The sequence below is a fragment of the Leopardus geoffroyi genome, chromosome E2, assembly GCF_018350155.1.
Source record: "Leopardus geoffroyi isolate Oge1 chromosome E2, O.geoffroyi_Oge1_pat1.0, whole genome shotgun sequence".
NCBI lineage: Eukaryota > Metazoa > Chordata > Mammalia > Carnivora > Felidae > Leopardus > Leopardus geoffroyi.
Genome location: NC_059335.1, coordinates 35,447,209 through 35,464,869, shown reverse-complemented (window position 1 = coordinate 35,464,869; position 17,661 = coordinate 35,447,209). Strand labels below are relative to the sequence as shown.

The window sequence follows — 17,661 nt, the reverse complement described above, 5'->3', positions numbered from 1 at the left end:
ATGCAAAGCAGATTAACGTAATAAACAACCCCAAGATACCAGTGGCTTAACAGAGTAGACATTTATACTCCGATAACTTTCCTCAGATAACTTTTATTGAGTGTTCATTAGGTTGCCCTCTGTGTGGTAATTCAGGAACCCAGGCTCCTTCCATCTTGTGGCATTGTTTTTCTCTAGAGGGAGTCCTCTTTGTTTAGCTGGCAGATGGTGATAAAACCAGAGGGTCATGAGTATGAGGTTTTATGGACAAGGTCCAGAAGTGGCTGGTATCATTTTTGGCCTGCGTTTTATTGGCTAGACTTAGAATCTTGGCCACACCTATGCAAGAAAGGCTGAGAAATGTAGTCTAGCTGTTTAGCCAGGGAGAGGAAACAGGTTTGGTAAGCATCTACCTAGTCTCTCCTACTCCCTTATTCCCTAAAATGTACTTAAACCAATTCATGTAGCTTCTAGGATCATCTTTATGATAAAATCTAGAAGTCTGAGATGGGGGTTCTATATATAAAAGAGAAGAAAGCCACAAAATGGGTCTTAGTTACCTCCAGAAGACATTTCATTTTGGCCACTGTCAGGGTTAGTATTTAGGACCGTGATTTATTACAGCAAAAGGATACAAAGCAAAATCAGCAAAGGGAAAAGGCATATGAGGTGAAGTCTGAGGAAACTGGACTCATGCTTCCAAAGCTGAACCTCTCCCAGTGCCTTTCCCAGTAGAGTCACATCAGACACACTTAATTCCTTCAACAAGGAATTGTGACAACACATATGTGCAAAATGTTGCCCAGCAGCGAAGCTCCTGAGAGACACAGTGCCTAGGATTGTTATAGGCACCTTCTGCCTGTCACCCATTAAAATTCCAGGTTCCTGGAGGGAAGGTAGGTGTTACACATGAACCACATTTTTTGGTACAGTTTAGTCACAGTGAGCCACTCTTATTAGCTCTTGGAATGGGGATTAGTTTTCCCCAAATCCAGGTTCTCACACTAGCCACGGGCCAACTTGGCGTGTCTTTCTAAGGATAGCAGTCGCAGGCCTTCTATGTTAACTCTTTTCTGCTCAGTAAGTGAGGTGAATGGTCTCCATCAAAAGGGATTTTGTATAGAGAATATGCAAAATTGGAATATACAAAATTTTGTTGGCCTAATATTTTGTCTTTGAAAATTACATTTGTATTTCAGTAGGGAACAAAAGTTCAATTCCCTTCTTATCTCCTTTCATCTAACTTTTCAGATAGTTATTTTTGTATCAGTCTGGATACTCTACATATAAGGACATATATATACACAATGCTGTTCTGAAACTTGCTTTCCTCCCAATAGATAGTATTCCTTTTTATGATTTACTTAACTATTGCACTTTTCGGGGGATATTTAGGCCTTTTTCACTTGATAAGTTTTTAAAGAGTTGTTCATTTCCTGGATGAAAAAGGAATGGATTAAAGATGATTCCTGGGGGGGGGGGGGGGGGGGAGATGATTCCTGAGTATTCAGTACAGAATTGGGGATTAAGTGGTCTAAAACTCTTACTATTCATCCTAAAGGTTGGAGATACTCCTATCAGGAACTGTTTGTTTTAGGACTTGGTATTAAAACACTTATTTAGACTCTTAATGATTTTGAAGGTGCAATACAAGGATTTTTGTTCATTTTTAAATCCTCTTACCTCTACTGCCCAATTCTTTAAAGTTCTGTTAAATACTGTCTTTAAAATTCTATTAGCAATTGCCATTTAAACTATTCTTCAGCTATAAACTTGGGATAATACCTTCCTCAAAGAGTTACCAGGTTTAAATAAACTAATATACATAAAATGCTTAGAACAATTCTGTTTAAGTATTGTGATTGTACTGGGATAAGTTATCCTATTTTGTACATAGTAATTATATTTAAGAATTTAATAAGTAAACCATTTTGGATGAATGGATTGGAACTGTGTACTATAAATCTAGAATCTCTGCCTCTTGGAGGAATATTAAAGATTGCTATGGCCTTTTGCCTCATTGCATCTGAGAGCAAAATGGGTCACCAACAGCTGTACTGGAGCCATCTGAGGAAATTTGGCCAGGGGTCTCATTCTTGCTGCATTTGCTGGAACCAGCAGGGTCTGACCCAGAAATACACTCTCAGTATGTGCTGCCAGTATTTCCGTCAGTCCGTGAAGGATATAGGCTTCATTAAGTTACATTAAGTGAACTTCCTTGAATGGGTCATCCAAGATACCTCCCTTAACTGCAGATACCCAGGATACCTACCTTAATGCAACTCATTGTACATAAAATAAAAACACTTCAATTAAAAATAAGTAGGGGCACATGGGTGGCTCAGTTAGTTGAGCTTTGACTCATGATTTTGGCTCAGGTCATGAGCCCAGGGTTGTGGGATGGCATCCCACGTCGAGCTCTGTGCTGAGCTTAAAGGCTGCATGAGATTCCCTCTCTCCCCCTTTCTGCCCCTCCCCTTGTGTGTGTGTGCTTACTCTCTAAAATAAAAAAAAAATTTTAATTTAAAAAATAAATTGGGATGAGTATTTTGAGTCAGTGATTTTGTTGCTTATAAAGCCCCATAGAAAATAATGAACTCTCCCTTTTAAGGAAACCAAGGGGGAAAGTGGGGCATCTGGGAAAATTGGTGTTGGTTGTTTCTGAATGCTAGAATAAGATACCTTCCCCGATTTATATGGGTCATTAGGAGTTTGCAACATTGGCCAGTATGGTAACCACTATCCACATGAGGCTATTTAAATTTATACTAAGATTAGTTAAAATTAGATAAAATTAGGGGTGCCTGGGTGACTCAGGCAGTTAAGCATCTGACTCTTGGTTTCAGTTCAGGTCATGGTCTCATGGTTTTGTGAGTTCAAGCCCTGCGTTGGGCTCTGTACTAACAGTGCGGAGCCTGCTTGGGATTCTCTCTCCTCCCTCTGCCCCTCCCCCACTCATGTTGTCTCTGTCTCTCTTTTTTTAATTTTATGTTTAATTTTTAAAAATTTACATCCAAATTAGTTAGCATATAGTGAAACAATGATTTCAGTAGATTCCTTAATGCCTCTTACCCATTTAGCCCATCCCCCCTCCTACAACCCCTGCACTAACCCTCAAGTTTGTTCTCCATATTTGAGTCTCTTATGTTTTGTCCCCCTCCCTGTTTTATATTATTTTTACTTCCCTTCCCTTATGTTCATCTGTTTTGTATCCTAAAGTCCTCATATGAATGAAGTCATATATTTGTCTTTCTCTGACTAATTTCACTTAGCATAATACCATTTTGTTCCATCCACATAGTTGCAAATGGCAAGATTTCATTCTTTTTGATTGCCGAGTAATACTCCATTGTATATATATATACCACATCTTTATCCATTCATCCATCGATGGACATTTGGGCTCTTTCCATACTTTGGCTGTTGTTGATAGTGGCTTCTTTTTTTTAATGTTTGTTTTTGAGAAAGAGCGTGAATGGGGGAGCGTCAGAGAGCGAGGGAGGCACAATTTGAAGCAGGCTTCAGACTCCATGGTGTCCAGTACAGAGCCTGACATAGAGCTCGAACCCACAAACGCTGAGATTTTTGACCTGAGCGGGTCAGACCCTTAACCCACTGAGCCACCCAGATGCCCCAGGCCTATTTGGCTTCTTAAAGTACCTGTTGATATTTAATCCTAGGGCAAGTTAGGTCATACTACCAAGATCGCTAGCATCAGTCAGTGCAATGGGAGACCAAATTGCCTTTACAGAGATGTCTTTGGCCGAATTGGTAGAAGTTGAGGGGAGAAAAAGGAATAGATGTGAAGGGCTTTCCTTGTCACTTAGTAGAGATTGCATTAAAGTTTGGTAAACTTTCTAAAAACGTTTCCCAAAGCTATTAGTAAGTTTAGTGGTTCTCAACTTTTAAAATGCATAAGAATCACCTGCAGAGTATGTTTAAAATACAATGCTCTGTATTCTTTTTATTTTTTTTATTTATGTTTTTTTTTAAATTTTTTTTTAATGTTTTATTCATTTTTGAGACAGAGAGAGACAGAGCATGAACGGGGGAGGGGCAGAGAGAGAGGGAGACACAGAACTGGAAGCAGGCTCCAGGCTCTGAGCCATCAGCCCAGAGCCCGACGCGGGGCTCGAACTCACGGACCGCGAGATCGTGACCTGGCTGAAGTCGGACGCTTAACCGACTGCGCCACCCAGGCGCCCTCTTTTTATTTTTTTAATGTTTATTTTATTTATTTTTTTTTTTAAATTTTTTTTTTTCAACGTTTATTTATTTTTGGGACAGAGAGAGACAGACATGAACGGGGGAGGGTCAGAGAGAGGGAGACACAGAATCGGAAACAGGCTCCAGGCTCTGAGCCATCAGCCCAGAGCCCGACGCGAGGCTCGAACTCCCGGACCGCGAGATCGTGACCTGGCTGAAGTCGGACGCTTAACCGACTGCGCCACCCAGGCGCCCCAATGTTTATTTTATTTTTGAGAGAGACACACAGAATCCAAAGCAGGCTCCAGCCTCCTAGCTGTCATACAGAGTCTGATGTGGGGCTCAAACCCACAAACTGTGAGATGATGACCTGAGCCGGTAACTCACTAAGCCACTCAGGTGCCCCTGTACTCTTTCCTTGAGGATTTTGATTATCTTGATGTAGGGTGGTGCTTAGAAGTCAGTGGTTTTTTTATTTCTTTTTTAAATATTTATTTTTGAGAGAGAGAGACCAACTGAGCATGAGCGGGGGAGGGGCAGAGAGAGAGGGAGACCCAGATCTGAAGCAGGCTCCAGGCTGTGAGCTGTCAGCACAGAGCCTGATGCAGGGCTCAAACTCAAGAGCCATGAGATCATGGGGTGCCTGGGTGGCTCAGTTGGTTAAGTGTCCAACTTCAGCACAGGTCATGATCCCGTGGTCCATGGGTTCAAGCCCTGCATTGGGCTCTGTTGCTGACAGTTCAGATCCTGGAGCCTGCTTCAGATTCTGTGTCTCCCTCTCTCTCTGCTCCTTCCCCACTCACGCTGTTTCTGTCTCTCAAAGTTGAATAAATGTTTAAAAAAAAAAAAAAAAAAAAAGGCCGTGAGATTGTGACCTGAGCTGAAATCAAGAGTTGGACACTTAACTGACTGAGCCACTCAGGTGCCTCAGGGGTGTGTGTGTGTGTGTGTGTGTGTGTGTGTGTGTGTGTGTTTTAAGTAATCTCTACACCCAATGTGGGTCTGGAACACGTGACCCCAAGATCAAAAGTCATACGTTCTTCTGACTAAGCCATCCAGGTGCCCTTCATCTCCCAGTTTTATACACATTTTTTTTTTCCATAATTGTTTTAGTGTAAAAATCTGTATTTATTCCATTAAGCCCCTTGTGGTATATATATAGCACCTAAGCTATGTCCATGGCATAAAGTTAGGCTCAAGTGTTTGAATTAATAAGAGTGCCATCTTTAGCAAATGAAGATATTTCTAAAGTATACTGGAATAAACTGGAAGGAGATCATTTTGGACATTTTATATAATCCTCATAAGGAATGATAATAGTTTTTCCATTAAAAGTATTTTAGGGGCACTTGGGTGGCTCATTCAGTTAAATGTCTGACTCTTGATTTCAGTTTAGGTTATAATCTGAAGGTTCATCAGTTCGGGCCCAGAGTCGGGCTCTGTGCTGGCAGGGGGGGACCTGTTTGTGATTCTCTCTCCCTCTTTCTCTGCCCCTCCCTTGCTTGCCTGCTCTTTCTCTCAAAATACATAAAGTTAAAAAAATATTTTCAAAGCTTAATGAATTTGAGCCTGTTTCTGCAATCAGATTTATGTTGGTTTTTATGCTTCAAAGCCTACATAACATTTTAATCTTCAAATTATTGACAGTCACCGTCAAAGAGAGATCTCATTTGCATGAATAAAGTTGATACATTTAAAAACATTTTTAGAGTCATTCAAAGATTTAGAATTGAAATATTTAAGTTTTTTTTTTTTAATGTTTATTTTTGAGACAGAGAGAGACAGCATGAACGGGGGAGGGTCAGAGAGAGAGGGAGACACAGAATCTGAAGCAGGCTCCAGGCTCTGAGCTGTCAGCACAGAGCCCGACGCGGGGCTCGAACTCATGGACCGTGAGATCATGACCTGAGCCGAAATTGGATGCTTAACCGACTGAGCCACCCATGCGCCGCTAGTTTTTTGTTTTTTTTTTTTTTTAAGAGTAACTTGGTTTGTTTGTTTTTTTTTTTTTAAAACAGTTTATTTATTTTGAGAGAGCACTGAACAGGGAAGCGGGGGGGGGGGGGGGCGCAGAGAGAAAGAGAAAGAGAATCCCAAGTAGGCTCTGCACTGTCAGCGTGCAGCCTGAAGTGGGAGAGAGATCATGACCTGAGCCAAAATCAAGAGTCAGACACTTAACTGACTGAGCCACCCAGGCACCCCATCATCCCCATTTTTTTTTTTTAAATTATTTATTTTGAGAGAGAGAACAAGCCGGGGAGGGGCAGAGACAGAGGGGGACAGAGAATCTGAAGCGGGTTCTGTGGTGACAGCAGAACAGCAGAAAGCTCAATGCAGGGCTTGAACTCATGAACCCTGAGATCACGACCTGAGCTGAAGTTGGATGCTTAACCTGACTCAGCCACCCAGGCGCCGTATCATCACCCCCAGTTTTATTAAAAATTTCACCTGTGCTTCCTACAGCAGCACATACACTAGACTTGATACGATACAGAGAAGATTAACACGGCCCCTGCATGAGGATGACGCACAAATTCATGCAGTGTTCCATATTTTTTCCATCATGTCTCAAAGTAAAGTCTTTAAGAAAGAAAAGAAAATCACATGTACAGAGAAATTAATAGTACAGTGAACAGCCAGTAACTTCTTCCTAGATTCAGCAATTAACATCTTACCATAACTATTTTCTCTGTTATTCATATATATATTTTTATTGGAGTGCAGTTGACACACCGTTACATCAGTTTCAGGTGCGCAACATAGTGATTTGACAACACCATATGTTATTCTGTGCTCACCACAAGTGTTGCTACCATCTGTCATTATACCACATTATTGCCATACCACTGACTATATTCTCTATGATATACCTTTCATTTTTGTGATTTATTCTATAACTGGAATCCTGTACATCCCACTCCCCTTCACCCATTTTTCCCATCTCTATTCATATATTTATACTGAACTGTTTTATCTCAAATACTTGAGCATGCATCTCCTGCAAATTAAGACATTCTTGCATAGCCAAAGTACACCTAAAATTATTAAAAAACTTTGCCTCAATATCTTTTATTTATTTAAAATTTTCAAACATTTATTATTTAGAAACAGAGACAGAGTATGAACATGGGAGGGGCAGAGAGAAGGGGAGACACAGAATCTGAAGCAGGCTCCAGGCTCTGAGCTGTCAGCACAGAGCCTGACGTGGGCTCGAAACCATGAGATCATGACCTGAGCTGAAGTCAGACGCTTAGCCGACTGAGCCACCCAGGTGCCCCTGCCTCAATATCTTGTATAAGTTTTTGTTTTGTTTTTTATTTTATTTTTTAAATTTTGCACACAAGAGAGAGCACACTCACACAGCGGGGGAAGGGGAGAGGGAGGGGTGGGTGAGAATCTTAAACAGGTTCCATGCGCAGGTCTCCATCTCAACCGTGGGATCAGGACCTGAACCAAAATCAAGATTTGGACACTCAACCAACTGAGCCATCCAGGTGCCTCTTATTAATATTTTGAGGAACTTTCATACTGTTCTCCATAGTGGTGGAATCACTTTACAATCCCATCAGCAGTTCACAAGAGTTCCCTTTTCTCCATATCCTCTCCAGCACTTATCTCTTCTTGTCGCTAGCTGTTCTTAATGGTGTGAGATGATATTTTATTCTGATTTTGATAATGCTTTTCTCTGATGAGTAATGATGTTGAGCACCTTTGCAGATACCTGTTCGCTATTTTGATGTCGTCCTTGGGAAAATGTTTGTTCAGTTCCTCTGCTTATTTTTTAGTTGGATCGTTCGTGCTTTTTTAATATCTTTACTGAGTTGTTTGAATTTTTATTTTTGAAGTTTATTTTGAGAGAGAGAGAGAGAAAGAGAATGCACAGCTGATAAGAGGCAGAGGGAAGGAGAGACAATCCCAAACAGGCTCTAAGCCATCAGCACAGAGCCCAGCGCCGGGATCAAACTCAGAAACTGTGAGATCGGGACCTGAGCCAAGATCTAGAGTTGGAAGGAATCCCAACCAACTGAGTTACTCAGGTGTCCCTGTATGAGTTCTTATGTTAACCCTTTATCTGGTACATGTTTTGCAAATACTCTCTCTAATTTTGTAGGTTGCCTTTTCGTTTTGTTGTTTGTTTTGTTGTGCAGAAGCTTTTAATTTTGATGTCACATTTGTTGATTCTTTTTCTTTTGTTGTTTGTGCTTTTTGGTGTGATCTCCAAAAACATTGCCAAGATCAGCACTGAAGAGCTTATTTTGTATGTTTTCTTTGTGGTATCAGGTCTTCTGTTTAAGTCTTTAATCCATTTTGAGTTAATTTTTGTGAGTGTGTAAGATAGAGGTCCACTTCCATTTTTTTGCATGTAGCTTTCCAGTTTTCCCAGCAGCGTTTGTTGAAGAGACTGTCTTTTCCCCATTGGTTGTTCTTGTCCCCCTTATCAGATATTAGTAAGCTGTATATACAAGGGTTTAGTTCTAGGCTCTCTGTTCTTTTCATCTTTGTGTCTATTTTTATGCTATACTGTTTTAATTACTATAGGTTTGTAGTATAGTTGAAAATCAAGAACTGTGGTGCCTCCAGTTTTTTTGTTCTTTCTCATGATTGTTTGGCTCTTGAGGGTCTTTTATGGTTCCATACCAATTTTAGGACTTTTTTTTTTTTTTCTATTTATGTGAAAAATGCCATTGGGACTTTCATAGGGTTTGTGTTGAGTCTAGGTGGCTTTGGGTGGCATGGGTAGTCTAAGAGTATTAACTCTTCTAACACAGTGTCCTTCCACTTGTTTGTGTCATCTTTTTTTTTCAACACTGTCTTGTAGTTTTCATTGTATAGTCTAGGGCTTTCATTAAACTCCGTTAGGAAATGATGATTTTTAAAAAGCGTTTCTCCTGATAATTCCATTTGAAATATAGTATTTCAGGCCTTTAAGCTTTTTTTTTTTAAGTTTGCCTATTTTATTGATTTTTTTGTTTTAAATGTTTATTTATTTTTGAGAGAGAGACAGAGCATGAGCAGTGGAGGGGCAGAGAGAGAGAGAGAGAGAGAGAGAGGGAGACACAATCTGATACAGGCTCCAGGCTGTGAGCTTTCAGCGCAGAGCCTAACGCAGGGCTCGAACTCAGGAATGGTGAGATCATGACCTAGGCCAAAGTTGGACGCTTAATCTACTGAGCCATCCAGGTGCCCCACGGCCTTTAAACTTTTATGTTTACCACATTTTTTTTGCACTGAATTTGGATTCCTGTTATTTACTTTGCCCAATAATATAAAAATAGTTTAAACTTTTTTATTAAAATGTTTTTAATGTTTATCTTCAAGAGGGAGGGAGAGAGATAGAGGGACACTGTGAGTGGAAGAGGGGCAGAGAGAGAGGGAGACACAGAATCTGAAGCAAGCTCCAGGCTCAAAAGGCTCTCAGCACAGAGCCCGATATGGGGCTTGAACCCATTAACTGTGAGATCATGACCTGAACCAAAGTAGGACACTTAACTGACTGAGCTATCCAGGCACCCTGTAAACTTAAAAAAAAAAAAAAAAAATGTTTATTTACTTATTTTAGAGAGAGAGTGAGTGAATGGGTGGGGGAAAGTCAGAGAAAAGAGGGAGACATAGAATCCCAAGCAGGCTTTGCACCATCAGCACAGATCCTGACGTGGGGCTTGAATCCATGAACTGGGAGATCATGACCTGAGCTGAAGTCAACTAACTGAGCCACCCAGGTACCCAAAGTTTAAACTTTTTAATGAAATACTCTTGCTAACAGTAAACATGAGTCAAATTTCTTTGATTTCTTTTGGTCCTAAAAAATAGGGGTACTTTGGTGGTTCAGTTGGTTGAGTGTTCAACTCTTGGTTTTGGCTCAGGTTATGATCCCAGGGTTGTGGGATAGAGCCCTGCGTCAGGCTCTGTGCTGAGCGTGGACCCAACTTAAGATACTTGCCCCCCCCCCGCCCCTTCAAATAAATAATACACACACACCCACACACCACTCTGCATTGTCCATCAAAGATGTACAGCATCTGTGTTCAGTAATTATTTGAAATAATTTGTTTTCATTGTGTTTTATGTAATCAGTTTGACACTCAGGTTTATTTGTATTTGGTTGTGTTTTTTCCTCAGGAAAATTTTTTTTAGTGTTTATTTATTTTTGAGAGGGAGAGACAGAGTGAGAGCAGGGGACGGACAGAGAGAGGAGGAGACACAGAAGCAGGCTCCAGGCTCCGAGCTGTCAGCACTGAGCCGTGGAGTGGGTCTTGAACTCACAAACTGAGATTGTGACCTAAGCTGAAGTCGGATGCTTAACCAGACTGAGGCGCCCCTGATTGTAGTTTTTTTCTTAATTAAATTTCAAACGTGGAAGATAATCACGTGATTCAAAAGTCAAAAACATACAAAAAGGTATACTTGCTGAGTTTTCAATCAGATTTGTATGCTTTCTACCCTTTCTCACTCCCTTATGGGTAACCATTTTGATTAGTTTGTGGCTTATCTTTCCTGTATATTTTTTGCAAAAAGCTAACTCTATATATGTCCACATATTAGAAGCAAAAAGTAGCATATATAGAAATAACAGTTTATTTTCTTATTTAAAAAAATTTTTTTTAATGTTTATTACTATTATTTTGTGTGTGGGAAAGACAGTGCGAGTGGGGTAGAGGCAGAGAGAGGGAGAGACAGAATCTGAAGCGGGCTCTAAGCTGCCAGCACAGAGCCTGACATGGGGCTCAAACTCACAAACCTGATCATGACCTGAGCTGAAGTCAGATGCCTAACTGACTGAGCCACCCATGTGCCCCTAGAAATAAGAGTTTAAAGGCTAGAATACTATATACATTGTCCAAGATATTTATTCGGTCACCAACTCCTAGCCATTCCTTTGCTATGACAGCTATTGCTGCACTGAATAATACTGTACATGTTGTATGTATGAAGGTCTGTAGATTTCTAGAAGGACTCTTTATTTAGGACTTAAACTTTTTTTTTTTTTAAAGAGTGAGAGCGTGCGCACAAACTGGGGAGGGGCAGAGGGGAGAGACAGAATCCCAAGCAGCCTCCCGTGCTGTCAGCACAGAGACTGATGCAGGACCTGAACTCATGAACTGTGAGATCATGACTTGAGCCAAGACCAAGAGTTGGACGCTTAACTGACTGTGCCACCTAGGCGCCCCTCGGGGTCTTTTTGTAAATGGAATTTTAAGTGAAATCCTGTCTGTAACCGCTATGGTTGAGACCTTATTTTCTCTGCATTCTCTGCACATAGGAACGTAGATGTCTTTATTTAAAAGATGCAATCTTGGGGCGCCTGGGTGGCGCAGTCGGTTAAGCATCCGACTTCAGCCAGGTCACGATCTCGCGGTCCGTGAGTTCGAGCCCCGCGTCAGGCTCTGGGCTGAGGGCTCAGAGCCTGGAGCCTGTTTCCGATTCTGTGTCTCCCTCTCTCTCTGCCCCTCCCCCGTTCATGCTCTGTCTCTCTCTGTCCCAAAAATAAATAAAAAACGTGGAAAAAAAAATTTTTAAAAGATGCAATCTTGCTATTCATAGTTCCGAAGCTTTTCACTCAGTGTCATGGGTATTCTTTTATGTTAACACTTAGAAGATTAACTGTAATCCACAGTGCTTGGTATTCTTTAGATTGGATGCACAAGAAACAATTTGTAGTGTTCAAGGAAGAGGAGTCAGCAAAAGAGACTGAGAAGGAGAGACCAGTGAAAGTACATTTTAGAAACAAAGTAATGTTTGGAGGGACGGGTCAGGTTTTTTTTTTTTGTTTTTTTTTTTTTAAGATTTTTGCCAGCTAGGGTGATTACGTGTCTTGGTTTACACCTGTTGTCTGGTTTAACTGGTTACACCCTTTACTTTCAGAAGTGTTTTGGTTTGGTTAATAAATTATGTTGTCATTCTAATCTAACATAAGGGCTTGGAATTGGTCATAAATGCATTAACTTGTTCATATAATGAAGATTGGGTTTTTGAAACTTGGATTACACCAGTGTTTTATTGTATAGCAGTCTTTAGATGTTAACGTGAAAAGGTTGTACCCTTTACCATGAGGCTTTTATCAGAAGAGATGGTGTAGTCAAAGTACCAAAACCTCAGTTTTATTAGAGGAATTCTGAGAAGGTCATTCAGTATTTGTTTTGCTGTACCATATCATAAGTAAAATAAAATTTGTGCTGTCCCATGGGTAAAATAATAACTGAAACAGGCTGGGGTGCCTGGGTGGCTCAGTCACTTAGACGTCCAGCTCTTGATTTCAACTCAGGCCATGATCTCACACTTGACGAGATCAAGCCCTGTGTGCTGCTCTGTTGACAGCACTTAGCCTGCTTGGGATTTTCTCTCTTCTTTTCTCTCTGCCCCTCCCCTGCTCTCTGTCTCTGTAAATAAATAAACATTAAAACACTTAAAAAAAAAAAACAGGCTGCCATAGTATCTGTTCCATGGTAAAGTTATTCTGTTCCTTTGTATCAGCCTTTAAAAAAAAATGTTTATTATTTTGAGAGGGAGAAAGAGAGCACACAAGTAGGGGAGGGGCTGAGAGAGAGGAAGAGAGAGAATCCCAAACAGGCTCTGGGCTGTTAGGGTGGAGCCCAACGTGGGGCACCATGTGGGGCTTGAACTCACAAACTGAAGTGAATGGTGAGATCATGACCTGAGCCGAAATCAAGAGTTGGACGCTTAACAGACTGAGCCACCCCAGCGCCCCTAATCTTTGTGAATTCTCTATATCTTACCTGGTGAGTTCTGGTTGTAATGAAATTATGAGCCGATTTTATAGAACATGAAGCTTTGCATAAGTTCAGCTCCTTGTATTCAAAGATTTTTGTATTCCAGCAGCAGTACTTGGTGAATGCTTAAGACGAACGTGTGGGGGCAGCTGGGTGGTTCAGTCAGTTAAGTGTCTTGACTCTTGATTTTGGCTCAGGTCAAAATCTCAGTTTGAGATAGAGCTCTGTGTTGGGCTCTGTGCTGCCAGTGTGGAGCATGCTCAGAATTCTCTCTCCCTCTCTCCCTCCCCTGCTTGCACACTCTCTCTCTTTCAAAATAAATATTAAAAGAAGCTTATGTGTTTTTTGTTTTTTGTTTTTGTAACACGGAATAGTTCCTCTGACTCAGCTTGTGGTTGGAATTAAACTGATAAGCATCCTGTGATTTTAGCTATCCTGCTGCTTTGGGCTTTCCTTTCTAAATTTTCCTAATAAAATTTTCAACACTGTGAGAAGGAATTTGGGTTATGGAGTCCTTATTTGCCTTTAGGACAACCATTCAAATACCTAAAACATAGATCCTAAGGTACAACTTTAAGACCAAACCATCTGATTCTGTAGCAGTCTATAAGGAGTAGAGTTAATAAATGGGGTCTTGTAAATAGGTTGTAGATAGTGTGGGAAGAGAGACTGAAAATGTCAGATGAGTGTTCCTTTCCATCTATCCTAATTTTAAGTACGTTCATGCTGTTCCTAAGGGTATAGTATAAATAATCATTTTGAAGTAGGTAAAATAGAAATCTCAGATATTATAGGTTGTCTCGCTAAACAAACTTTTGGGGGGGGGGGTTTCTTTTTCTATTGGCCCTAAGTTTCAAACTTGGCATCGTCTATAAATAGTGTTTGAGACATTTTAATTTTGTTTTTCCTAAGTCCTTAGTGGTATTTCAGGTATTAAGATGGAGAGATGATGGTTGTTTAACTCCTTTTCCCCTAAAAATAAAAACTAATTTGGGGGCACCTGTGGGTGACTCAGTCGGTTAAGCGTCCAACTTCGGGTCATGATCTCAGGTCATGATCTCACCGTTTGTGGGTTTGAGCCCCGCGTCGGGCTCTGTGCTGACAGCTCAGAGCCTGGAGCCTGCTTTGGATTCTGTGTCTCCCTCTCTCTCTCTGCCCCTCCCCTGCTCACACTCTGTCTGTCTCTGTCTCTCAAAAATAAATAAATGTAAAAAACAAAATAACTATTTGAAAATCTGAAGTTTTTTCTTCTTCTTCTTCTTTTTTTTTTTTTTATAACACAGGTGCCATGTTTCAGAACAGAGTAATACCCCTGGTAAAGAAGAACTGAAGACACTGCACAGACATCAGATATAGGCTAATTACAAAGAAAGCATTAACCTGCCTCTGAGGTGACTAAAGGGGAATAATGGTGATTTTGCGCCGGGCTCGGCCGCCTGCTTCCGCCCCAACCAGCAATGAATCTTGACTCGCTCTCGCTGGCCTTGTCTCAAATCAGCTACCTGGTGGACAATTTAACCAAGAAAAACTACCGAGCCAGCCAGCAGGAAATACAGCATGTAAGTAAACTTAGAAAACAAGTACCAGTAAAGGAATGAGTATGTAGTGGAAAGAAGGTTCTCCGCAGCTTTAATACATAAAAGAGATTTATCCCAGTCCTTTTTTTGAGGAGTCACAGATTTTAATTTTTCTATACAACTTATGAAATATCTTGTTTTGGCCTACTCCCCATCTTTTCTAGCTACAGTTTGAAATTGAGGTATACTTTACAAAATGTAAAACTCACCCTTTTAAAATGTGCCATTTGGTAGTTTCCAGTAATTCACAAAATTACTTAATTATCACCATCTTTGAAAATATCTTCTTCATCTTTGAAAGAAATGCTTAACACTGTGAGCAGTTGCTCTTCCATTTCCTCCTCTCTCCAGCCGCTGGCAAGCACTAATCTTTCTGCTTTTATGGATTTGCCTTTCTGGACATTTCATATAAACGCAGTCTTACCAGATGTGGCCTTTTGTGTCTGCCTTCTTTCACTTATCACAGTACTTTCAAGTTTCATCCATGTTGGAGCCAGTGTCAGTACTTCATTCCTTTTTATGAATAATAATAATAATACTGTGTTAATATTATTCATAATAATGAACAATAGTCAATTCTATGAATAGTCCTCATTTTGTTCATCCAACCATCGAATATATTTAAATTTGTTTCCATTTTGTGGCTTTTGAGTAGTGTTGGCTTTCAGTTTTTGGGTGGATATTTGTTTTTAATTTTTTTGTAAGTTTATATATTTTGAGAGAGAGAGAGAGAGAGACAGCGTGAGTCTGGAAGGGTCAGGATGAGAGGAGAGGAGAGAGAGAATCCCAAGCAGGCTCTGCGCTGTCAGCTTGGAGGATGATGTGGGGCCCGAACTCCTGAAACCATGAGATCATGACCTGAGCCGAAACCAAGAGTCGGATGCTTAACTGACTGAACCATCCAGGTGCCCCTATTTTAAATATTTAGTATATACTAAATAATGGAATTTCTAGGTCATATGGTAACTCTAAATATCTGAAGAACTGCCAGACTATTTTCTAGAGCACTGGACCACTTTTCAGTTCTACAAGCAATGTATAAGGGTTCCAATTTTCCCTCCTCTTTACGAACACTATTCCCATTCTAGGGAGTGTAAACAGGTATCTCATTTTGGTAATATAGATGATGATGTTGAACATCTTTCATGTGCTTATTTGTGTATCTTTGGAGAAATGTCATTTCAAATTCTTTGCCCTTCTCCCCCCCGCCCAGGTTTTGCCTTTGACCCCCAATTTTAAAAAGCTATTGTTTTCAAGTACAGGTTTGACTTCTAGAGCATTTCATTCAATCTTTTTGAAAGTTATATAGTATACCTTTGTTTCAATGATGGTACCCCCTTCGCATCAATAAATCAAATGGCACTATACTTAGAATTGTATATATTGTTAAAATAAAACATACTAGTTGTGTGACAATAGGTCACTTCTCTGAACCTTATTTTCCTCACCTGCAAAATAAGAATAAAAATAAAATCTGCCTGACATCCTTGTTAGGATTAAATGCAATAAGTGGAGCACCTAATACGGTTCCTGTCATAAGCATTATTTTTAAAAATGCTAATTCTCCTCTGCGTAATAAATTAGTTATTATATAAGTTAAGTAGTACACTAGTACAAGTTTGTAAATGAAGTAGGTGCCTAATTATTTGAGCTAAATCTAAGAATTAAGAGTTTATATGAAAACATTTTTCTCTTTTGTTTTTGGAGTGTGTGTGTAGAAGTTGTGGTTTAAGTTTATTTTTAAAGTAGATTAATATAAGGGCACCTGTGTGGCTCAGTCAGTTAAACGTTCGACTTTAGCTCAGGTCATGATCTTGTGGTCCGTGGGTTCAAGCTCCGTGTTGGGCTCTGTGCCGACAACTCAGAGCTTGGAGCCTGCTTCAGATTCTGTGTCTCCCTCTTCTCTGCCCCTTCCACACTCTGTCTCCCTCTCAAAAATAAACAAACATTAAAAAACAGTGAAAAAATAGTAAAATACTTCTCATCCTTTTTTATATGGTGGTGTATGATAGTGTTCTACATCTTGGTTTTTTTTTTTTTAATTTACCAGTCTCTTTTAGAAATTATTTCTTAATCCAAACATGAAAAGTTTCTTCTTCCTTTTAAAAGGCTGTATAGGAAACCATCGTATTGATGAATTGTAATTTATTTCACTATTGAGGTACATTTAGGTTTGATGTGTGTGTGTGTGTGTGTGTGTGTGTGTGTGTGTGTGTGTATGCGTGTATGCATCCTATCGACAATGCTGTTATAAGATTGTTTTTTACGTGTGTGTTAGTTGATTTGTAGGATAAATTCTTAGAAATTCAAGCTTGGGCAACTCTTCTACTTAGTTTTGTTTTTTTCTCTTTTAATTTTTTTATGTTTATTTATTTTTGAGACAGAAACAGAGCATGAGTGGAGGAGGGGCAGAGAGAGAGGGAGACAGAATCTGAAGCAGGCTCCAGGCTCTGAGCTTTCAGCACAGAGCCTGACACAGGGCTCAAACCCACGAACCATGAGATCATGACCTGAACCGAAGTCGGGCGCTTAACCGACTGAACCACCCAGGCACCCCTTCTACTTAGTTTTCTAATGGGAAAGCTCAGTTCTTGGAATTACTCAGTTCCTATTTGCTTTTTTTTCTTTTCATGTAGTATTTCAGTGTATGTAGTACATTGAAATACCAGCACATTTGTATGCTTACAGGGCTTAATGCATTTGATGCTACTTAGATGAATTAACGGTGCTTAAGTTCATTTTTCTAATACCTTTACAGGTCCTTCTAGTACAGAACAAAATTCAAGCTTCTCAGTCTGAGTTTCAGGACCCTTTATGTCATTCTAAATCCTGAAATTCTCATCTTTGAAGAATCCAATCTAATAACACTTCATCAGTGAAGACTTAACCCCTTTTTTCCTTTATTTGGATTAATTCTTTAGGATAAATTCTGAAAGCTGTGCTGGTCTGTGACCTAAGAATTTGATGCAACTACTATTTAAGCATCTGCTGTGTACCATGTGTTATTTATTTATTTTTAGTCATTTTTTAAAAGTTTACTTAGAGAAAGCTCCAATGGGAGAAGGGCATAGAGGAGAGATTCTCTTGTGATTTGATGTGGGGCTCGAACTCACGAACTGTAAGATCATGACTTGAGCTGAAGTCGGATACTAGATTGAGTCACCCAGGTG

General features: G+C 40.1%; 1 protein-coding gene and 1 non-coding gene across 10 annotated transcripts in view; both read left to right on the top strand.

Moving 5' to 3' along the window:
- Positions 1-17,661, top strand: part of CNOT1 (CCR4-NOT transcription complex subunit 1) — a 102,814-nt gene that overhangs the window by 11,486 nt on the left and 73,667 nt on the right. For all 9 annotated transcript variants that reach the window (XM_045442945.1, XM_045442940.1, XM_045442943.1 and 6 more), the window contains exon 2: positions 14,198-14,473. In XM_045442945.1, coding sequence (XP_045298901.1) covers positions 14,372-14,473 — 102 coding nt within the window. In that variant the 5' untranslated portion in view covers positions 14,198-14,371. The remainder of the gene's footprint in view (positions 1-14,197; positions 14,474-17,661) is intronic.
- LOC123579517 lies at positions 6,636-6,742 on the top strand. The gene has a single exon (XR_006702819.1). It is a non-coding gene; the product is annotated as a U6 spliceosomal RNA (small nuclear RNA).